The sequence below is a fragment of the Periplaneta americana genome, chromosome 4 (assembly GCF_040183065.1).
Source record: "Periplaneta americana isolate PAMFEO1 chromosome 4, P.americana_PAMFEO1_priV1, whole genome shotgun sequence".
Classification (NCBI taxonomy): Eukaryota; Metazoa; Arthropoda; class Insecta; order Blattodea; family Blattidae; genus Periplaneta; species Periplaneta americana.
The window spans coordinates 45,037,036-45,062,415 of record NC_091120.1 but is presented as its reverse complement, the minus strand read 5'-3'; the positions used below and the strand labels follow the sequence as shown (position 1 = coordinate 45,062,415).

The following is a 25,380-nucleotide window of genomic DNA, read 5'->3' as shown; positions in this document are numbered from 1 at the left end:
TGAGGTAGCGGTGGTAGAAGTAGGGCCTAGCACAGTCTAGCATGTTTTGTAGAATGGCAGGGAAAAAATTGACAAATTTGTTACAGCTTTCTAAACGACTTTATTTATCTGATGAAATTTTTAAATTGCAACTCTATTGTATGGGATCTCTCAATGATTTAAGAAGGACGTACGGTGAAAGAGATTATACCCATTTCAATGCGAATAAAGCACCACATGGACGCATTAATTGCCATTACAAAAAGTTACTCATTTCAGCTGTTATTGGATTTGGCGTCGGTTTAGGTTCTTGGTTCTACAGAGAAAATTTGTGTTTATTACCGACAATAGAAGCGGCAAAACTATCAGATCCGAAAGGTGGTGGAGATGATGGTTCGAAGACTGAAGCAAGTTTAAGACAGAAGTACAATTTTATAGCAGATGTTGTTGAAAAGGTAGTGCCATCTACTGTATGTATTGAATTGAAAGATACCAAAAGGTAAATAAGCTAATATATTTTCTTATTTAAGTACTAAGTTTATAGTTTCCAAAGGAAAGGTCACTCTCCTTACCAAACCTAACCTAACCTAGGCCTATACTAAACTGAGTTAATTAGGTTATTTATTTATTTATGCCTATAACAGGGCAAAGCCCCAATTACAATAGACAGTACAGTATTATATTATTACGATGTACCGAAGTACATATGATATTTCCATGCAGAAATTCTGCGTCACCATATGATGAAGGATGAGTGGAATGGAGAAAAATTCTCTCCGGCACCGGGATTTGAACCCGGGTTTTCAGCTCTAGGTGCTAACGCTCTATCCCCTAAGCAACACCGAATTCCCATCCCGATGTGGGATTGAATCCTCTCAGTTTAAGTTCCACCTCTTGGGTTCCCTCTAGTGGCCTACCCTCATGCACTGCGTCATAGATATATGACAGTGGCACATTGTCCACACATGTGCAGAGGTGCACTCAAATCCCGGTGCCGGAGAGAATTTTTCTCCATTCCACTCATCCTTCGTCATATGGTGACGCAGAATTTCTGCACGGAAATATCATATGTACTTCGGTACATCGTAATAATATATGATATGCGAAAAATAATCACTTAGTGATTTAAGACTGCGGTTATTCCGTCGGATCCTGGCCACTTAGTCACTCATAACCAGGGAACGGATTTATATGGACTAAAAATATATGAAATATGTAAATATATATGTAGTTATTTTTACCAAAATATGGAATTAAATATGGATTTTTACCAAAATATGGAATTAAATATGGACTTAAAATTATAAAAAAATGACTATGTACGTTAAATATTGGTACATTTTAATCAAACTAAACAAAAAATATAATGGACGTACCTTATCTTCCAATGTAGTTTCAACAAAACACAATTTTTATTGTCTGTTACCATAACAATAGGTTACAAACATTTCTTTCAAGTGCTGAAAAGTGAATCTTCTTCTATTGTCTCTGAGGATAGATTTATACTGACTAAAAGAGCGTTCGACGTCACAAGAAGTAACTGGTACATAATTCAATTTCACAATGTCTGCTGGGGATAAGTCCAAGTTAATCTTCACTGTTGATTCACCACTCATCACAGCAACAACCTTTTGTAGTTCTTCATATCCAGGGTTTTTTGAAAGTACAGTGTCCACCTTAGCTCTTACTGCATCTGCAACTTTACCTCTACCACGATTAAGTTGTTCCACAGTACTATTTATAATTTCAAAACTTTCAGATAGTGAAAGGTGCCTATTTTGGAGACTTTTGAGCGTTTTTATGATGCATGAAAATGTATGCTGAATGTGAGCTAAGTCATTCTTCACACTTATGTCACAGGTAACTGTTTTCGCAGTATCAATTGAGACTGCATCTTCAGAGTCCAATGCAAGGAGAACATTGTTAATAGAGTCTATATGTTCGGCATAATATTCAACTGCTTCTAGCCATGTACCCCATCTAGTTAAAATTGGCTTTGGTGGCAATGGAATTTCAGGGTACATTTCTTTCAACACGTTAACTCTACTGGGAGCTTTGAGAAATACTTTTTTCACTGATGAAATCAACAAATCTACTTTAGGGAAATTGTCTCTGACCACTTCTGCCACACGATGAAATGCATGCGCCACACAAGTAAAATGAGTCAATTTAGGATATACAACAGATAATGCTTGTCCAGCTTTGACCATATAAGGGGCAGCATCGCTAATAAAGAATAACACATTATCGTACATAATACCCTTTGGCCACAGGATACCCATAGCTTCGTTGAACAGTTTAACTATAGTTTTGTTATTGCACTTTTCTAGAACATCACAATGTAAAAGAATTCGTTCAGAATATTGTTCACTTAACAAACCGATAACTACATTACCAACAAGTCTACCTTCTTTGTCGGGAGTCTCATCAATGGAAACCCAAATTGAACTATCTTTAATTTCATCTCTTATCTTCTGTATTGTCTCATCGTAGATGGATGGAGCATACGTCTTCCTAAGTGTTGACTCATCCGGGATTGTATGTTGAGTATATTTTTCAAGGAATTCCCTGAAGACCTTATTCTTTAGTTTGTAGAGAGGAATATCAGCAGAGATGAGAGAACGGCACAGGTCGATGTTAAACTCAGATCTTACATTCGATGTTGTTGGTTGTGTTAAAAACAATTGTCTCTGCTTGGAATTTAGTTGTTTGTTGGCCTGATGTTTACTAGTTGTAATGTGTTGTTGCACCAGGAACTTTTGTGTAGATGATACTGCACACTGACACAAATTACAAAATAATATTTTATTGTCAGTTGATAAACCATCTTCTTTAAATTCTGAAATGTAACTTGTTAGTTTTGATTTTAAATTGACTGAATGACGTACTTTTGGCATATTTACCGTCTTTATAGTATGATTTACAAAACTGAACCTATGTGTACTCTGACTGGCATTTAACTGTTGAGCTGCACAACTGAAGTCTGTTAAAAATTTTAAATTAAATTAATACAGTTTTGTAACTTACTTTCCCATTGTTGATAGGACTGCTAATTTTCAAATAACTCTGATGTTAAAGGGATTACTGAACATGTGTTTAAATCTCTATTGTTGAAATGTATTTTTAAAAGTTAATGGAATTTTGTTTTGTTTTATTGTTAAACCTAATATAATATGGACTGTTTTATATGAAATATGGAAAATATATGGAAATTAACGAAAATATGTACTAAACTCTAAAATATGGAAAAATATGGAAAATAAAAGTAGGATTTTTCAACCCTACACATTGTGAAACATAAAGATAATGCAAAATATAAATTATATTAGCTTTATAAGTAAATATGTATTTACATATAAATCCTTTCCCTGCTCATAACGAGTGCACCTCTGCACATGTGTGGACATTGTGCCACTGATGAGGGTAGGCCACTAGAGGAAACCCAATAGGTGGAACTTAAACTGAGAGGATTCAATCCGACATCGGGATGGGAATCCGGTGTGGCTTAGGGGATAGAGCGTCAGCACGTAGAGCTGAAAATCCGGGTTCAAATCCTGGTGCCGGTGAGAATTTTTCTCCATTCCACTCAACCTTCATCATATGAGTTAGGTTATGTTCCATAGCTTAGGTTATGTGTGTTTTGTTTGAAGAAGAAGTGACATCATCTTGGTAATTATGAATTTCTACTAAGTTAAAGTAATTTTAAATACCTATCTTCTTCTTCTCTCAAAACCGACTTCATTACTTATTCTCCACTCTTAAATTTTGGCACCTGGATAGGGCTACAGGTAATGGTAATATCTTAATATTGTAAGGTAATTTTTTTTTTAAATTGTGCTAGGCCTATCTATTCATAGGCCCACCCACCTACAGACCAAAATGCATATATATAAGACATATCAAAAGCTTGAATGTATGACTGTCGAAAGCCTTCATATTTGTTCCAGTATGTGATCCAACTCGTTGGTGACTACAGTTGGTGTGTTATTTATTTCATAACTGTGGAACAGTCTGGCACTGAAACCTACGCTATGATAAATTTCAAAACACGGATACTACCTTCCCCTCTAACCCCACCACACCTACCTTGCATCCAGCTACTTTTCCTCCAGACTTCTCCCTCCCTCGCGTTCTCAGGCTTCTACTTAGATTGGTACATGAAGAAATATTATTTTTATTGTAATAGTTTTCAATTATTGCTTACAGGATAGATATTTTTACAGGTGAGTTACCTACTACTACAAATGGCTCGGGTTTCATAGTCAGAGAAGATGGGTTGATTTTAACAAATGCCCATGTTGTGCTCGGTAGATCTAGCAGCAAAATACAGGTAAAATATTTGCTTAGGCCTACCTAACTTACCCGTAATTTAATTAACACATAATGTAGGCTGCGTCAGTTAATTTTTTAATTAATTTTTCTGTAGCGATATTTCGTCAGCATCTTTATGGTGTACATTCAATTTAAATTGTACTAGGTTCTATTTTTTTTTTCTTATGTCTTAATCTCTTTTGTTTGAAACCTGCTTATATAATTCTCATTATTCCCTAGATATTTTGCTTGTGTGTAGCTATAAGATTAAAGTTGAGTGGGAACCACTTGTGGTCGAGTTTGATATCACTGGTCTCATTATATTTTACATGCACAATTTCATGTATTTCAATAGATTAATTTTAAAATACATTCATAGGTAAAACTTCATGATGGAAGTACATACACTGGTGTGATTGAAGATGTGGACAGAAGATCAGATTTGGCAACAATTCGAATTCAGTGTGTAAGTAATGTATTTGTGTCTTGTAATACTCTCATATTTAGAATGTAAAAATCACTGCTATGATAGCTCAGAGCTAGCACATTAGGCTTATAAGCCAGGGAGCTCGAGTTCAAATCCTGGTTGATCCATCCTGAATTTATAACTTGAATTGGTTCAGGCTACACAGGAGTTTTTTCTGGATACTCTGGTTCCCCTATGACATCCCAACCATTCTCCACTATCATCTCACTCATTAAGAGTGTAATGTAAGTCAGTCTATTGCCTGTGGTGCACTCTGGATAGTCTCTGACGAACTAAGTGGACTTGGCATTAGCAGCATCTATGACCCACATTTTAGAGCTGAGGCAAATAATGGCAAAGTTAAATGGTCTGTCGTTGGGGGAAGGGGGAGAATGTAGAAAGTATTATTAGTATAAAATATGTCATGTTTAATTTATACTTATATAATTGGCTGCTTACATTAAGCTTATATATTTGCAAGGAATCATTGGTAGGAAACCAAAGAAGATAGCTTAAATAAACTATAAATAATTGGTTAAATGGCGATCTTACTCATGTTAATTATGCAAGCATGTGCGGCTTACAGCTGTTTCGGTGCTATTCGACACCATCCTCAGAGCCTTCTAGATCTCGGTGCTATCTCAATTTCGCTGCTTGTTGTGTGGGTGCGTTCGTGTGATGAAGAGTTGTGTCAAATAATGTGTGTGTTCTGAAATTGATCTGTGTGTTGAGAATTTGACTGGGGTGTGTTTTAGTGTGTCTGTATATTTCATATTGTTCTAATGTGTTGAGTTTTTGGTTTTTGGGTTGTATGTGTAGGATTTCCATGTCTGTATTTATGTTATTGTATGTGTGGTTAGCATTAGTTATGTGTTCAGCATATGTAAAACACTAAAACACACCCCAGTCAAATTCTCAATGCACAGATCAATTTCAGAACACACACACTATTTGACACAACTCTTCATCACATGAACGCACCCACACAACAGGCAGCGAAGCTGAGATAGCACCGAGATCTAGTAGGCTCTGAGGATGGTGTCAAATAACACCGAAACAGCTGTAAGCCGCACGTGCTTACATAATTAACACGAGTAAGATCGCCATTTAATCAATTATTTATATTCAAGTGTTAAAAGTAGTGTACGAAAGATTCAACATAAATAAACTAGTTCACAGAAAGATTTGCAGTAAATCTTATCTTGAAAGTTCAGGGATTCCAAATTATATTAAGCTTAAGTTCTTATTTTAGAGAGAGACTTAAAAAAGAACTAAAAGTGACATAGCAGCTAGTACATGAAACAGACATATTCTTTTGAATATTGATCAAACACAGTTGTACATAGACAAATTTGATGTAGTAGAAGAAACCATATGCTTCTGTTCCTCTATTCGAAAAGTCATTTAAAAGTTAAAGCATATCAGTAAGTATGTTTAGTTAAAAAAAAAAAAAGCTGATGTTGCTCACATGGAACATTCGTTTTGTTGATGACTTGATTTGTTTGTAGAAATTAGCAATATAAATGAAATTTTTAGACTGTTAGATACACAGCATTTGGTAAAAGAGAAGTATATGGATAGATATTATGCAAGAATAAAATTAATACTAGCACTGTTAATATACCATATTGATAATTACAAACTTAACCGGCCAACAGTAATTTTTCTCCCTATGTATGAGCGTTTTTAACTTGAATTCTAAACCAATGGGGAGACCTTCAAAACTCTGCAAGGGGATCATAATAAGTGACGACCTTTAAATACTTTCAGAGATGATAATACTAATGAACAGAATAGAAAATAATTTATTTAGATATAATTGATTGCTTGCATGATTGATTTATTTATCTGTTTGTTTACGTATTTATTTACTTATTTGTTTGTTCGTTCATTTATCCATCTGTCTGTCTGTGTTTGCGTATCTATATTTTTATTAATTCTAATGTCTAAATAATTGGCAAGGCAGTATGGTATTTTTAAATTAGCATTATTACTACTTTCCTTCATTTATGTAGATTTACTTTCTGAAATTCTTGTTTTGTGAGTATTTTCAACTTTCTCATTAGTGTGATGTGATATATTGTGATACTGCAAAATACCAGTTTTGAAATTCTTTACATCCTGATAACGTGGTAATGGATAAATGATCCAGCATACCATATTTCCGTCTTAATGAGTGCAGTCTAAACTCGTAAATTTTCTATATAACATTCAGTATCTACGAATCATTTCAGCTGCAATTGATGCACAGGGAATATGTTAATTTTAGTGAACAATTAATAGGCCTTTAAGGGGTTAGGTACAGCTTACAGCAGTAAAATTTTGGAAATATTCAACATTTTTTTTCCTCCTTTACTGCATCTTGTACAATAATGAAAATTAGTATGTGTACAACACTGTCCTTCTGCTATAGCCTATTATGATAAGAATATTTTTACGATTTAAAAAAAAATTGTTTATATATATATATTTTTTTTTTCAAAATTAAAAATTGTGGCAGTTCACTGTGCAGTGAAGAAGCATTTCCATCATAACTCAAAAATTATCTAACATTCTATGATGAAATTTTGTGTGTGTATTTATGCATGTCATATTTACAATATGATATCGGATTATATTCGTCATGTTCTAAATGCGAAAGACTGGTTTTACAACCGCCAGCATGGTTTTAGGGAAGGCTTCTCATGTGATAGTCAAATTACGTCGCTGGTTCAGGATCTAGCTGAAGAGGTAGATAGAGGCGGAAGAATCGATGCAGTTGTGATTGACTTTTCGAAAGCATTTGATTTGGTGCCACATGACATATTAATAGATAAGTTAAGTAGGCTAGGAATAGATAAAAGAGTGGTGCTATGGATCCAAGAATTCTTAAAAGGTAGAACCCAGAGAGTTAGAGTAGGTCATGAAATATCGCAAATTGGAAATATAAGTTCAGGGGTGCCACAGGGCAGCGTTCTAGGTCCATTACTCTTTATAATATACGTAAATGACCTATGCCAGGATATTACATCAAATGTGAGGCTATTTGCAGACGACTGCATTATCTATAGAAAGATTAGAAATAATTCAGATGTAGATGCTATTCAAACAGACTTGAATAACATTTACAACTGGGCGTTAAAGCATAGAATGAAAATAAATGGTTCTAAAAGTAAATCTATAACATTTTGTAAAACCCGAGAGGAAACTAGTCTTAATTACGAATTCAGTGGTGTTGTAATTCCGCAAGAACAATGTTGTAAATACCTAGGAGTGTATTTAAACTCCAAACTTTCTTGGGGAGAGCATGTTGATAATGTTACAGGCAAAGCATGGAGGGCACTTCACTTTATTATGAGAATCTTGAGAAAGGCTAGCCCCAAATCGGGGGAAATAGCATATCTAACATTAGTGCGACCGTTAATGGAATACGGAACTACGTGTTGGGATCCCTATAGAATATATCAGATAAATTCCTTAGAAAGAATCCAGTATAGGGCAGCTAAATTTGTTAAAGGTAAAAGAGAAGATGGGAACGATACGATAAAAGAACTTAAATGGGAAACTTTGGAAAACAGACGTAGGAAAACTAGAATAACATCATTGTATAGAGCACATCTAGGTCAGAAAGCATGGGTAGACATAACGGCTCGGTTAGAAAAGCCAACGTACTATGGTAGGAACGATCATGATTTTAAAATCAAATGTAGGAAACAGAAAACGGATGTAGGTAAATTCTCATTTTTAAATAGAACTATAAATGATTGGAATGACCTACCTGCAGCGGTCTTTGAGGGCTGTCCTTCCTTAAGGAGATTCAAGAATAATTTAAAGAGTTGTGTATAAAGTGAAAATTAAAATTAAGGTGACATTCAACATTTAATTTTTTAAGGTGGCATGTATTTATCTAGCCTGACGAGTTTACTTCCTTGGTTTGAATTGTAAATTATTTAAAAATAGCGTGTAAGAGGGCCTTAGACTAGAAATGTTTAGTTTAAATGTAGTTCTGTTTATAAGTACAGTATGCATAAGAATGCAATTATTTGACTTATTTGAACTGTTGTATCAGTGAAGCGAGGTGAGTCAGTGAAGTTATGGTTTTACAGTGCAGTGAACAGTTCCGATCAGTGATAATTTATAGCGTCAATGAAATGTGTTCTATAGTGTCAGTGAAATGTGTTACAGAGTGTCAGTGAAATGTGTGCTAAAGTGTCAGTGAAATGCGTCATAGTGCCACTACAGGGAATGAGATGAGAGTAAAGTGAAAGACTATTGAAAATTATGTAGGACCTATACATAATTATGTAGGTTGTGTTGTAAAATTAGGTGTTTTATTTTATGTTTTATTATTATTGTGTTAAATTGTATTGTGTATTCTTATTGTATTGTGTATAAATTGTATATGTGTTGTAAATTTTATTATGTATTGTAAATTTTATTGTGTATTGCTTATCATTTTAACTGTGTATTGTTAATATTGTATATACCACTGCCACCCAGTGCTTGCCCACTTGCAGTGTAAATAAATACATACATACAAGTACTTCTCTACCTTTGATAGATTGTCTGATAAAAAATAAATTCATTTTAAAAAATGGTCAAATATATTTTCTTTTAACGGAAAATAAAATAAAAGAGAGAAAACATGTAAAAGTTAACAAGTTTATGATTTAAAGATTTGATATTTGGTCACAGTACCGCAGTGGCGTGTGGTGATAAATAATCCTGGTGGTGCACAAATATTTATTATGATTATGATTATTATTATTATTATTATTATTATTATTATTATTATTATTATTATTATTATAGGTACAAACTACTACAACACAACTATTAACATGTGTTACGTAGGTATAGATTTACATAATTTTGTTAGTCAAGTAATTGCAGTTAATCAGTTTCCTATGTAGTAATAGGAAAGTAAAGTGTTCAATTTCTATTGCAGCACACCGTAAATAATATTGTTTTCGCTATATTGCGTTTTATAACACAGTTCACAAGTTCACAAGCATTCGATACGTGTGTCGTCTCATCAGCCTTAACTGCTAAAAAGTCAGCAGCTTTCTTTATTTCTTTGAAATCTCATCATGACATACATGAAAATGGCTTGAAGGATTTCGTTCTGTATAGTGTTTGATGTGCTCTTAAACATGTTTCTCTTTCCAAATGTTCCTTAAGAGTGCGTCTAATTCAGAACTGAAACTGATGAGGCCAAGAAAAATACTAGCGTTTAAAGAGAGTTTTCGTCTTCGTGACCTCTTAAAGCCAACTCAAAAGCTCCACAAAACCGCACGCACATATCTGTTCTTGGTAACTTTATCATTGTGAAGTTCAACAATCTAATTGAATCCAACTGTATCTGTATGTTTGTTTGACCCAACACTGCTAATTTAACATTATTGTTGTGTGCAGCTGAAGAATCGTGTTTTTTAATTCTTTCATTCATGTGCTTCAAATCAATCATATCTGCAGAACGATAATCAAAATTATGTAGTTACTACGCACAGTCCTAAATTCAAACAGAAAAATAAATAAAATTCATAAAACGTACTTATTTTTGTCAATGAATGTTCGCCGTCGAACAACAGACAAGGAAAACAAAATACAGCGTCTTTTATATCGCAGCCGCATATTGCATTTTTCGAAGTCCGAATGTTGAATTTTCTTGTCACTTCTCTATTACTGTTCTCCGTCACTTATAATTTTAATTCATGTGTAGGTCTACCCATTTTCTTTATTTTGATCTTTTCGTGTAAAGGTCTTATAGAAAATTACACATTTAAAAGTTTTTGCACACTATTCATTGTAACATTTATGATGGAACGAGCTTGAGAACACATCTGAAAGTGCTCCTAATCCCTCCTACGCACACTGTACTGCCTCCCTACCATGCTCCAAAGTCTGCCAGTGAAACAGTACTACTGCGCATGCTCGAATGGAACAGTGTGCCGCAAGTGTTGGGCGGTAAACATAAGTCCCAGGCGTCAACAAGACCAGTACACGTGCAGTGTTATTTTTACATAGTATTATAATAAAGAATTATGTCGCTCACATAGTCTACTGCAGCTCATTGATATAAATTAAAAAACATGGGTTATTTGAAGAAGTGGTGCACTGCTCCTGTGCTCCTTAAGAGAAATCGCCACTGCAGTACCGGAGATACGTGTAAGCTCCATTTCTAGCTCTCATTACCTAAACATAGAGTATGCTATGGACGAAACGAACACACGTGCTTCTTCTGCATCTGATGTAATTTTCATGTGTGTTGCATCATCCACTTCACAGTTCTGCCAACCTGTGTATTATTGTAAATGTCCGATTATTAAAGAGTCCTATGAAGTTAAGTATTAGGCATAATTTTCGTTAATCATTTAAAATGGAACCAACCCATAATTACCTTTGTAATAAATTGCGTAAAATAGTATATTATTTTGTTTTATTGAGGAATCACTTGTCAATAAGTTTATTACGTACAATATGTTTAACTTTATTTCAATCGGTAATTATGTATGGAATTATAGGATGGGGTAGCTCATTTAAATCCAATTTTAATCCACTTTATTTATTACAGAAGAAAATAATTAAAATATGTCTTCATAAACCTATTGATTTTCCATCTCAAAATTTGTTTCTAGACTTTAATGTACTTAACGTAAGACAAATTTATTATATTGTATTAATAAAATTCATACATAAAAATCGAAATAATTTTGAATTGTATTCTCATAGTTATGAAACAAAAGGTATGAATTCTTTAAGATTGTTTGAACCAAAATGCAACACTGTTACAGTATTTAATCATAGTAGTAATTTAGGCCCAAGAATATATAACAAATTTATATTTAAATATCCTAATCTTGTCAATTCGAATAGTTCCAGTATTAAATTAAAAAAGTTATGTATGGATTTTATTAAAATTGACAAATTGTAAATTTAAATTTATATACTATAATTGCAAATTGTATTGTATAATTATTAATTATAATTGTATTGTATAATTATTAATTTCAATTCAGGAATCCGCCCCTGAGCACGAGTTCTACTCATTCAGGGGCGAGCTAAAGTTTCTCTGTATATTTTATATTTTATGTTATAATTATTAGTAAAATAATAAATAAATAAATAAATAAATTTATGAAATGACCCTTGTAGTTCCTATCAGTATTGGAATCATGCAGTTTTTAGAACTTAGGTAGTACTTGTGCGAATTCTTCTGTACAAAATTTAGAACTTCGATTATGTCTTCCACCAACTGAATCTTTTGTCTTTTTTTAATTACAGCATAATCTGCCAGTTTTGAAACTGGGTTCGTCACGTGACTTGAGAACTGGAGAGTTTGTTGTGGCTATTGGGAGTCCACTTACATTGTCAAATTCTGTGACTGCAGGTGTGATAAGTAGTGCCAGCAGGCAAAGTGGAGAACTGGGTCTGTCGGGCAGATTTATGGACTATATTCAGACTGATGCTTCCATTACGGTACACACATAAGTTGGTATATAAAAGTATTGACTAATAATAGTGTAAGAGTACCATTACCATCACACAGTATAGCCATTTAGTTCATTATATTCTCATTAAAATAAGTCATTGCATCTCAATCGTAATTTGCCAAAATTCTGTTGTTGTCGAGTCAACTGTCCGAAGACAGCTTTGAACCTCACACGTGATACCAACAAGGCACCACTTATGAGGCAACCAGGCCAGAAGATAATGGGATAGAGTAGCCTGTTCTTTTCCTTCTCCATTGCATAAATCACGGATTAGCTACATGTTACACTAATCAGACTTCAGATACATATAAACAATTGTTCTTCCTCTGACACATAATGCTAAGTGAGATGTACTGCCTGCTAATAATAATAATAATAATGATAATAATAATAATAATAATAATAATAATAATAATAATAATAATAATAATAATAATAATAATAATAATAATTGCTGAGAAAGTGCCAACGGAAAATGGAGAGGAAGATGCTGAACATTACACTCAGACATAGACTACATAACGAAGACATAAGAAGACAAACACACCTCAAAGACGCAGCAAAGACGGCCGACAAGCTGAAGAAGAAATGGGCAGGACATGTGATGCGACTCAACGCGAACCGGTGGACACACCTACTTACTACATGGGACCCAAGGATTGGCAAACAGAACGCTGGAAGACAGAAGACAAGATGGGCAGACGAACTTAGAGCAAGATTCGGCCATCTATGGTTAAGAATAACGAAAGACCGACAACAATGGAAACTAATCACAAAGTGACTTGCAACCTAAACAGTGACTTGTGAATAGTGGACCCTTCAGATATGACATTACAAAAGTGACCATCATTCCCGGAGTGGCTAAGCAGGAACTGTTTGACAAGCCACCCTGCATAGTCAGGAGGCCCTTGCCCTTCATGGGATTTCGTGGATTTCATAAGAATAATAATAATAATAATAATAATAATAATAATAATAATAATAATAGTAATATATGTACATATCAGCCAGAACCTCAATCAGAGGTAATTCTGTCGTATCCCACTTTTAATAGATAATCAAGTTGTGTATTCTATCCTTGCACATTCACATCATATAGTATTGTTATTTGTTTTCATAATTGCAAAAAAAATCGTTAATTTTTTTTAGATATTGTGATTTATTATTAACTAGCCATACCCGTGCACTTCACTGCACTTGTTTGAAATAAATATAAAGTAATTACATAACTAAAATAGGACATTTTGTCCAGGAAACATACGTGTTTGATGGAAGGATAAATCGTTTAATATGTTACTTAATTGAAATTATATTGAAATAATTAATATACGATCATTTTGGTCCAGTGAGCACTCATTTGGTGTAAGGGTAATTCCTTTAACATGTTGTTAACTCTTATTATAGGAAAATACGAGGGCTATTCATAAAGTAACTTCCGTTTTCATATAGCGTGTGTAATAACAGAGAGAGTGGCGCTGCTCTTGTTGCGGTGGAGTGTACCTTGAGGCAGTATGCGTCGAGCAGCAGTAGAGTCAAGGTCGTGTCTTTATTCCTCTCTGAGCCACGTGCTGTCAAAATGTGTGCTGCAATCGCAAGTCCCACCAGGTGTGAGGTATGTTCTGTAATAAGATTTTTTGTGGCCAAATACTGTAAAGCTAATGAAATCCATTGCCAACTTTGTGAAGTTTATGGGCCAGATGTAATGAGTGAAGATGGTGTAACACAATGGTGCCGTATTTTCAAAAATGGGCGAACCAATGTCCATGATGAAGAGAGAAGTGGTCGACCGAATATTGTGAATGCAGATCTGATTCGTTTGGTTGATGAAAGGGTTAGAGCAAACCGCAGGTTCACCATGTCAGTGCTTAGTGAGGATTTTGCACAGATTAGTCGTACTCTTCTGTACAAAGTGATTACCGAAGATTTGGTCTACCGGAAACTTTCTGCCAGATGGATGCCTAAACTCCTTTCTGAGGAACAACAGGCTCAATGGATGGGAGCAACATTACAAAAGAGAAAGTGATGCTTTTCTCGATCAGATTGTGACAGGAAATGAGACTTGGGTGCAGTATGTGAATGCAGAAACAAAGCTTCAGTCAATGCAGTGGGGCTGTACTCACTCCCCGAAAAAACCCACAAAGTGTCGTCAAACACTTTCCACGTGGAAACTCATGGCAACTGTTTTCTGGGACAGAAAAGGAATTTTGCTAGTGGAGTTCTTGGAGAGGAATACCACAATTAACGCTGAGCATTACTGTAACACACTAACAAACTTGGAAAGGGCCATTCAAAACAAACATCGTGGCATGTTGAGCTCTGGGGTGATTTTCCTGCATCACAATGCCCGGCCGCATACAGCGCGTCATACTGCGACCAAACTGCAAGAGTTTAACTGGGAAGTTTGGATCACCATCCCTATAGCCCATATTTGGCATCTAGCGATTACCATCTCTTCATGCACATGAAGACGTGGCTTGGCTCGAAGCGCTTTGACGATGATGAAGAGTTGAAAACCAGCGTCGTAGGTTGGCTTCAGTCGCAGGCGGCCGAATTCTACGATTGCGGAATTTCAAAGCTCGTCAAATGCTACGACATGTGTCTCAGTGAGACTGGAAACTATGTGGAAAAATAAACTAGAGTGTATACTTTCAAATGTATTGTAACCCAATTCTGTAACGTCATTCACAGGTTTGTAAAAAATAAACGGAAGTTACTTTATGTATAGCTCTCGTAATTAAAATAGCTTCATTTGGTTCAAGGAACATCCATTTTTGGTGTAGGGATAATATGTTTAACATTTTTCTACGTTAGTGTTGAATGCATCCTTTAATAAATTGCTCCAAATTAATGTCAATATACATAGACTGGATTGTGTAAGAAGATAATTTTTTTTATGTTGGCCTCAATGTGCATCTCTTTTTTTTTATATACTCTTCAACATCTGTGGTCATGTCACGTGTTTAGAATGTGTAGGTTATTACATTTTTTTAAGTAAATTGTGCTGTACCACTTGTATAAATTTGGCAACTTGTACATGTATATGCATATGTATGCATGTACACATAGCTACATTGATTATATTTAAAGATGTGACTAACTTCAAGTGCTTTCTTAACAGTTTGGTAATTCTGGAGGACCGTTGGTAAATCTGGATGGAGAAGCTATTGGAATTAATGCAATGAAAGTTACAACTGGTATATCATTTGCGATCCCTATTGATTATGCCAAGGAATTTCTTCGCAAAGCTGAATTGGGAAGTAAAGGCAAGATACCTGTTTTCACTTTGCTTCAGATGAGTTAACCCAGTTGGAGTAGCTGGTTATAAACTGAAGTTCAGAAGCAAGTTTTTTTTCTCAATGTTATGTATTGGTCATATTACAGAAGGTTCTGGCCGAGTTAGGAGACGTTACATGGGCATTACAATGCTTACTTTGACACCACTACTCATTCGTGAGCTGCAAGAACGACATCAGCAAATTCCAGAAAGTGTTAAGCATGGTGTACTTGTTTGGAAAGTTGTTATTGACTCACCCGCACATATGTGAGTATTCATACATCTTTTACTCTTAAGCTATGGTTCCGCTACGGCGATCATCGCCGAGCGAACAACACTGACGATGATCGGTCAGTGCTCAACGTCGGCTATGCAGTTTCCTTTTATAACGAACATCGCCGTCTTTGCTGTAGAGAATAATCAATTTCTAAGAATCGACAATCAGTCGATCGAGGACATCGCAGATTAATATCGATTGTCTCCAGCTGTTTAACAATGAATTTGAGAATTTACAAGTTGTTAAAATGGCTTTAAATAGGGAAAAAAATAATGACTGTATTACTTCTTGAGGAAGAAGGATATGATCGAATTAAATATAATGTATACCAATAGACAGAATACTCCAAACCAATGATATGTTTAAAACCAGACGTACAGAAGGATGTTTCAATGGGCTAATTTGTGGACATATACTTAGGCTTACTGATCAAATTAAATTCAAAGACTATTTTACACTTACCATAGAGCAGTTCAATTTTATTTTGTCTTTAATTGAAAGTGATGTGAAGACAAATCCTACTTCATTTGTTGAAAAACCATCCAGCGAGAAATTGTCTATTACTTTTTAAGATAGGCCTACTGGTACCGTAAAATGATATTGCAATTATGTTAAAACAATTATTCATGTTTATTAAAATCTACAATTTTCAGAAATATGTAGCATTCCTCCGTCTGCTTGTTACAAACATAATACTCGACAGGTGCAGGAGCAATACTAAGGAAACTGGCCACATAGGTAGGCTACAGTAATTCATCCTGGATCTCTCGCATGTTATGTTGGTAAATTAACAAGTGGAGTGGGGCTACAACAGTGCATTAGAATATAAAGATAAGCATTAACCCGTAAGCACACGCGCTGGGGTAAAAAATACCCAGGCGTTATTTCATTTGTTGGCAACACTGTCCATCAATTTTAAATTCATCCCGCGTTTTCAATATCTTTCTTTCAGATCTTTGTGCATTGTTGTACGTATGATTGAGTTAGTTTTCTTGTGGCTGCACAAGTTTACACATGTTTATGTAAAGACCGGGTAAGAAATACCCCGCGCGTGTGCTTAAGAAGCAGTAGTAGCGAATAATTTTGATAGTGTTCCATTTGTATTTTACATTTCAAGATGGACTTAGAGTCTAGACAAAGTCGTCAAATAGTAGGCTGGCTGGATGAAGAGGACGAACAAGAAATTATTCAAGGTGAATCGGAAGATGTAGATGATCATATTTCGAAAAGTGAACATAATACCGATACAGAACAGGAATAGGGACAGGTAGCAGAGAGTAGTGATGATGACTGTGATGATAACGCTCCACTATCTCAGTTTACTACTTACAAAGGTAAAGACGGGACTTCTTGGAGGAAGAGTGTACCACCTCGAAATGTTAAGACCAGAGCGTGCAATATAGTTACTCACCTTCCGGGCTGTAAGGGACAAGCTCGCCAAGCAAAGTTACCATTAGAAACCTGGTCGTGTCTAATAGATGATAACATCATAGATGATATTGTCAAGTACACAAATATTTACATCGGATCTATCCAGAACAACTTCATTCGCAAACGACATACTTCGATAACTGATCAGACTGAGATAAAAGCACTTTTTGGTCTGTTATATTTTGCTGGTGCACTGAGATCAGCTAAACTCAACGCTAAAGATTTGTGGACAACTGATGGAACAGGAATCCCTTTGTTTCCAGCAACAATGGGAATAAACAGATTCTTCTTTCTTTTGCGGACCAATCATCCGCCGATCATTTCTGAAGGAACTGGCTCTTGGATTGGTGAAAAATCATTTGACTCATCGGTTGACATTGAAGAATTTGCCTTTGGAAATCAGATCCACTATTCGAAGAATGAATGGTGTGTAGGAACTAACCCAACCAAAACAGAAACGAATGAATATGTCCTCAAGTTGATGTGAGGTGTGTCCTAGGAAGAAGGATCGTAAAACTACTACTTCATGCCATAGGTGCAACAAGATGATTTGTAAGGTACATTCGGCGCCTTTTTGTGAGGAGTGAGCTGATACCGGAAGTGGTGATAGTGAGTGAGTGGATGAGTGACGCCTATAAATACTTTTTCTTTTATTTTTACATTTGTGTTAGCACTGAGATAAAAATTATAATATTTTGGTGTTTTTCTGTGGAAGACTTTCACTCAAAGTTAGTATTCATATGATTAATTCTTAAATTAAAAAAAGTGTTCAAATTACTTTAAAATATTCCTAACAATTATAAAATTATAGCATTTCAGTATTAATTATGTTTTGTTCTTAATAACACTTTATTTATTTTGGGGTAAAAAATACCCAACGCGTGTGCTACCGCTATAAAATAATGTGCGTGTGCTGACGGGTTAAACGATTTTTATTCCATATTGAAAATACATGTGGCTGCAGACTAATACTAGGTCCGTGTTTATCAATATACAGTATGTATCTAAAGCTCACAGAAGTCAGTGAAGGGAAAGAATATTGTGCCCTCTTTGTTTTAGCTTTTCTGGAAAAATACCTGTATTTTCCGAGCGAGCAAATCATGTCAACAAAATAAATTACATTGTTCGTTATAAATTGTAGTGGTTTCAATATTCAAGCTATGGCCTAGCTATTCAACTGAAATCTAATGATAAGACACACTTCATTTGAATTTTAAAATAGTCTCGAGTAGGCTAATTAATTAGACCTACATTACTGTAATCGTCGTTATTAAAGGTTGAAATTTAATGGAAGAGATTCTCTTGACACCTTGTTTATACATCCCTGCTTAAAAACACTCAATTCGGCATTTTTATAACACTGTCATTAAAAAGTTCATTTGTAATATTGTTTTTCTAATGTACCTATTCGCATATTATCCTAGTTCATTTGTAATATTGTTTTTCTAATGTACCTATTCGCATATTATCCTATCTCGAAAACAAGTTACTTTACCACCCTTCCCTATAATTTCACCAACTTCCTTCCACAACATTTATTTTTTATGGGCATCTCTATATACTTTCGAACCCATATCATACAGGCAGGATGACTGGAAACAAAATTAATTAAAATATCATTTATTGTTGAGAAGTTCTAAATACACGTTTTGAAGCCATATTGCTTTACCGTCATTCTTTTGTTTTCTGAATGTACGACGATCATCGCTCTCAATTTGAAGTCAAATCAATCCAGAGCAATGAACGCTGATGCACATCGCTGCAGCCAGCGGTGAACGTCGTAAAGAAACCAGCTCCGTATATTTACACGTAGAGCTAATCGAGCGGCGTTGTTCGCTCGGCAATGATCGCCGTAGCGAAACCATAGCTTTAGCACTGTAACGCCTAAAGGCTCGTCTCCACTATTAAACATTTAACAATAACATGTTAAATGTTAAATTGTTTATCATTAACATCCCAACATGTTGACTGAACATGTTAATGCTAGTTTCATTTAACTCTCTATCCACACTGTTAAACATGTTAAACTTTACTTTCTTTGGTTAGTCCACTATAAACAGTCTATGAGATTTTAATGTAGATAATGTCTTATTTCCAAACCTTGGACAATGGACTCAGATGATGATTTGACTTTTGTAATTGCCTCTATTGCTTGTTACAAGGAAGAAAATGAGAATGTGGGTGCGGCAATATTTTAGTAAAAGACACTATGCAGAAGACATTCTAAACGAGCTTAAAGTTTAAAATCGATTTGGATTCAGAAACTTGCTGAGAATGTGAGAACACGATTTTAATATAGTGCTGCAAAAATACTTCCTGTTACATCAAAGAGAAACACAATTTAAGAGCAGCCATTTCATCTCAATTAAAAAAATTACAGCGCGATTGATTGACTATCATAGGACCTACGACATGGTAGATGTTAAAGGTATGGATAATCTCGTATAATTATTCTTTCCGAAGTTTTACGAACGTTAACATACATCACCAAATACGACCATTACTAATGTCAACATAATATGTTTAACGTTAGCGTACGACGGGAGTGCGAAAACTCTCTATTGTATTCTCGAGAACAATTAAATAATAATTCCAGTTCTCTAAAACAGTCGGCCTTCTTTGTTTTATCCCTGTATTCTTTTACAGACACATCCCACAAACAAGGCCTTTCCATCAGTGCATTAATTTTATTCTAACATATTTTCTTTCGTCCACTCCCATTACTTCGAACAACTTGCAGCCAACACCAAGGACCAATGATAGTATAAAAATGAACAAGATATGCGCCAGAAAATAGGAAGTTAGTTGTTGCTATGGAAACTGTACGAACTTTGCTGAACTGTACCGACACTAAACGAGCAAGTGAATTGACTTTACATGTTTTCCTTTGCTGCTGGAAAACATGCTAACATGTTAAAAGTGTTAACTTCACAATACTCAATCAACATGTTAAGTCAATTGAGAGTTGAAATGTCCATATACAGTAGCGTGCAAATTAATCCGAACACGACATATTTTTACATTTTCTGTCATTGTTGGCCTCGCAGCTGCTCATACCGCTTTAATTGACATCTGTAGTACGTGTAATGCCATTGTTGAAGGTCTGTCGTTATTATTTTTTTTATAATATGTGACATTTTGCCTGTCGTTTTGTACTTATAAGCATTTCATTTGTGTTGAAGACTTAATACTGCAATCTTGTGTACATTCTGTCGTCTTCACAAATGGATACAACTCCACGAAAACGGTCTAAAATTATAACATTAGCAGAGCATTCTTCTATGACACAGAGGCAAATTGCTGCAGAATGTCACATCGGTTTGGCTACTGTTAATTCGATCATAAAACGATACAGTACAGGGAGACTGGATCCATCACACCCCAGAAAAAAGGAAACTGTGGCGGGAAAAGGAAGACTTCACCTGCAGATGATCGTTTAATTGTCAGGAAAAGTAAATTAAATCCTAGACTAACTGCTGTCGACTTAACCCGCGAGTTAATGGCTACCACTGGGGCGAATATTCACGTCACAACAGTGCGGCATAGGCTTTTGGAAGCTGGACGAAGGGCTCGTAAGCCTATTAAGAAGCAACTGCTAACCCCTGTTATGTGCAAAACACGCTTAATGTGGGCAAAATTACATCAACACTGGACAGTGAATGACTGGAAGAATGTACTTTTTTCCGATGAGTCTCATTTCGAGGTCCATGGCCACCGTGTTTCTTACGTATGGAAAGGATCCGAAAAAATAACAGCAGCTCATCTCCAACAAGCACCCAAATACCCCCCTAAAGTAATGTTTTGGGGTTGTTTTACACATGAAGGGCCTGGAGCATTAATACCTATCAAGGGAATGATGAATTCTGACAAATATATTCACTTATTGGAAACCAGAATCGTACCCCAGCTGCAAAAATCATTTCCGGATGGCAGAGGTGTATTCCAACAAGACCTGGCACCATGCCATACGTCTCGAAAAACTACAGAATTCTTCAACAAGAAGAATATTCAGGTACTCCCCTGGCCAGGCAACTCACCCGACATCAACCCCATTGAGAACTTGTGGTCAATTTGCAAAAGAAGAATGCAAAAAATGGATTGTTCTACAAAGGAGAAGATGATTTCTGCCCTCATTGGTGTATGGTTTCGCGATGAAGAAATGAAGAATATTTGTGGGAAATTAGTGGAATCCATGCCAAATCGTCTCAGAGCTGTTATTAGGAGCAAGGGAGGCCACATAGATTACTGAGGTATGTCTTAGATCCTTTTTTTTATCCCGTTTGAGTGTTTTTGCATAAGTAATTACGTTGTTCGGATTAATTTCCACGCTACTGTACATGTTAAATTCAACATGTTATATTTAACATTTTGTTGTTGTTAAATGTTTAATAGTGGAGACGAGCCCTAATGTAAACAAATATTTTTTTCATTCTGTAGCTAAGTGCACTAATTGGATTTTGACAGAACTATTTCAGCAATCAGCTGGATCAATATTTCGTTGACTTGAACACATGTGATACTCAGCTGTGGGTCATTGAACGTCACTTAATTTGAAGTTACTGATACTGTGATTGTCAGACTAATGATTTCTGTCATTAGTGCAGTTATTTTTTATTGCCATTTTCATCGAAGTCTGTTAACATTAATCACTGTTAATTTCTGGTCAATTTAATATTCCATTTTTATGAAAGTTTGAGAAGTTAAATTTTTTAAATGGCGGCAAAGCAGTATATTTTCCATTTTTCCAGTACAATTGCTGTATCAAAAATACTTGAAAAGCGAACAATATTTAAAAAGAGAAATTATTATGTGTTACGATCAGGTTATTATCGCTAAAACAGAGGATGCTTTACAAAGAGCCATTTATAATTTACAAATAACCGCCTCAGATTTCAATATGGAAATCTCAAAAGAGAAAACAAAAGTCATTTCATTTTCGGGAGAGAATCCAATTCCAAGTAAGATCATGATAAATAATACTTTAATTGAACGTGTTAATTCATTTAACTATTTAGGTTATAACCTCTCTTACATCACTGATGAAGATATGTCGAACAAAATATCTAAATTTATAAAAATCACTGGCGTCATTAACTCCGTCTTCAAATCCTCCCATGTTCAGAAACATACAAGGCTAAAGGTATATAAAACACTAGCTCGACCGGTCCTCACTTATGGTAGCGAGGCATGGACAATCAGAAAAGCTGATGAGCAAGGGCTGATGACAGCTGAAATGAGATTCATGAGACGAACAGCGGGATGCTCTTTGCTGGAACACGGTAAAAATGTGGACATATTGCAGGAACTAAAAATGAATCCTATAGTTAATTTTGTTCACCAATATCGACTTCAGTGGAAAAAACATGTCGAAAGGATGGATCGCACTAGATGGCCTAAACAGATTCTTACTTATATACCAAGAGGAAAGAGGAAATTGAGAAGACCACGAAAGCGCTGGCATGAGACCGTAACCGATCCTGTAGGGTCTAATACGTGACGGATATGATGATGATCTTTTATTTTTAGGTTGTAATGTAGGGAAGACTCGGCTAATTCCACAATATTAAGAAGTAAATCTGTCATATTTTTATCAAAATGTTTATTGAAAAATATTATCAAGATATGTAGACATGGACAAAACTTTTCATTACCAAATGAGATAAAGAAACCTATTAAAATGCAAATATATTTAGTTGTACATACATTACAGTTGAAAAAGAACTCGGGTAATTCCGCAACAGTGCGGATAAATCCGCAATAGGACTTGGCTAATTCTGCAGTCATAAATAATTATGAAATACATTATGAAAGTAACATAAAAGGAACAATTTATATGTAACAATGCTCACTTTCTTCACAGCTGTGTAGCAAAACAGCCAACTTTCGAGGTTTCACTGTATTGCCGACAGAGGTGTCGACCAATATCCTTGATTTTTTTCTATAGCACTGCAGAGGACATACCTCCTGTTGACAGCCTCTCAAAACTTATGTTCACGCTATTGTAAAGCAGCAGTAAAATCATATATGCACTACTGCGGAATTACACGTACTGCGGAATTAGCCGAGGTTCCCCTACTCATGTTACTTTTTATGGTTTTATTTGTTAATTTGTATTTTACAATGTAATATTTTTTTTAACAATGGTAGTAAGCTTGCAGCATATCATTTATATTTAAAGCATTGTATTAGTGTCACAACATTAATATATTGTATTGTATTGTATTTATTAACATTCCATGGTATTCATACATTGCTTACAGCTAGAATATGGAACAAGTCAAAAAACTTAATACTGTTATAAAATCTTAATTTATAATCACAGTCTAGATGAAATATATACAGACGAGAATTACAATATAGTCTACTAGTACAACACAAAGTTTTAGTATCAATTTCATGAAGTGTTATTGAATGTCATGAATTCACCTACAGAAAAAAAGGCGTGAGAAATTAGGTACTTCTTTAATTTGGCCCTAAATAATTTTATGTTTTGAGTTTCATTTTTTATCTCGATAGGGAGGCTATTAAAAATTTTTACTGCCATATAACGCACTCCTTTTTGATAGCACGATAGACTTGCCGATGGAGTATGAAAGTCATTTTTTTGACGTGTATTTATGCTATGAACTGTTGAATTAGTTAAAAAGTTTTCACGATTACATATGAGGAAGATTATTAATGAAAAGATATACGGACAAGCCATGGGCATTATTTGTAGCTTTTTGAAAATAGTCCTACATGATTCCCTAGATTTGGCACCTACTATTATTCTAATTACTCTTTTTTGTAATAGAAATATATTGTTACTATCTGTGGAATTTCCCCAGAATATTATTCCAAAACTCATTACCGAGTGGAAGTATGCAAAGTATATTGTTTTTAAGGTATTGATATTTACTCTCTTTTGCATAGATCTAATAGCAAAACAAGCTGAATTTAGTTTGGAGGTAATTTCTTTAATATGATTTTTCCAATTTAACACATTATCGATTTTTAAGCCAAGAATATTATATTGACCATATGAGGAGACTAAGAGGAAAGTGAAAAAATTCGAGAATGCTGGGTTTGCAATGAGAGATTTACCCTTGAGCAGAAAACAATGAATGAATAAAAATTAATGAGGAACCAATATAATGTTTGTAAACTTTAAGAAATCATATTTTGAGGGAGATAAAAGGCGATTGGAACAATCTGTGTAACATGGTGAACTATTAATAGCGAAACAGTTCATCAAGGTTGGCTATTTGCAGGAAGGTAAAATTTACATTGGAAAGAAGATAAACAAAATTATAGGGATTCCTGTGTAATATTCATAGGGTGAAATTCAGGATACAAAATTGATTACATTCATGTTGTTTATTTTTTACAGAGGAGGATTGAAACCTGGAGACATTGTGACTCACATAAATGGCGTGCCTGTTCATGGTGCAGGTGACATATACACAGCATTAGAGAAAGGAGGACCTCTCAAGATGATTGTGATTAGAGGGAATGTACAGTTGGAAATTCAGGTCATTCCAGAGGATGGTTAAATCGATTAATATTGCTGTTGCTTTTACATAGAAAATGTAAATATGAAATAGATCCTGTGTACTTAATAAATAATATAATATATTTTAAGGGAAACAGACATGATGTCCATTGGTATTATTCATAAATTAAGTATAATATGTCCACTACTTGAATATCCACAATAAACAAGTCCAAATAATAAAATGTCCATAATTCCATAATTCTTGAAGATGTATATATACTCCTGTAGGAGGCCGTTGCCCTTATGGTATTTCAGGCTTTTCATATTTCGTATATGTATAGTAGAGCATTGAGTATCCGAATACTGATCAACCGAAACATTGATTAACTGAAAGCGTTCCAGTCGGCAAATTTGAATTTGCGCGCACGTCATTTAGAAGTTTCGCTAACACTGTTTGCGAGATTTTGTGGCAAAACAATGAGTCTCAGCTCTGAAGCAAAAAAAAAAAAAAAAAAACAGTTTGGACTTCTTTTCCTAAACTGTAGACCGTTTTGAACTTTTCAAACTAGGCTAGCCAGTTCTCTGTGTTATTTGGAAGACGTGTAATACAAAATAGGTGAATATTCTGAAATGGGTAAATGTACGTCCTGGCTGATTTAAGGAGTTTCTTGAAAATGTTAACTGATTACTTTTGCG

At 34.9% G+C, this 25,380-nt stretch overlaps 1 protein-coding gene across 2 annotated transcripts; it reads left to right on the top strand.

Moving 5' to 3' along the window:
- Nucleotides 1-41: 41 nt before the first annotated feature.
- Nucleotides 42-24,840, top strand: HtrA2 (HTRA2-related serine protease). 2 transcript variants are annotated; one of them, XM_069823280.1, is made up of 7 exons: nt 42-478; nt 4,186-4,309; nt 4,670-4,756; nt 12,020-12,214; nt 15,347-15,485; nt 15,610-15,769; nt 24,580-24,840. In XM_069823280.1, the coding sequence occupies exons 1-7, from the start codon at nt 42-44 to the stop codon at nt 24,740-24,742; spliced, it is 1,305 nt and encodes a 434-aa protein (XP_069679381.1). In that variant the 3' UTR covers nt 24,743-24,840. The 2 variants fall into 2 exon arrangements, with proteins under 2 accessions (XP_069679381.1, XP_069679380.1); XM_069823279.1 differs by having other exon boundaries at nt 15,347-15,491.
- Nucleotides 24,841-25,380: the final 540 nt, after the last annotated feature.

Coding starts and splice junctions, on each gene's coding strand:
- HtrA2 (XM_069823279.1), top strand. CDS start 42: ATGTTTTGTAGAATGGCAGGGAAAAAATTGACAAATTTGTTACAGCTT. Junction 4,310..4,669: donor GATCTAGCAGCAAAATACAG/GTAAAATATTTG, acceptor ATACATTCATAG/GTAAAACTTCATGATGGAAG. Junction 12,215..15,346: donor AGACTGATGCTTCCATTACG/GTACACACATAA, acceptor CTTTCTTAACAG/TTTGGTAATTCTGGAGGACC.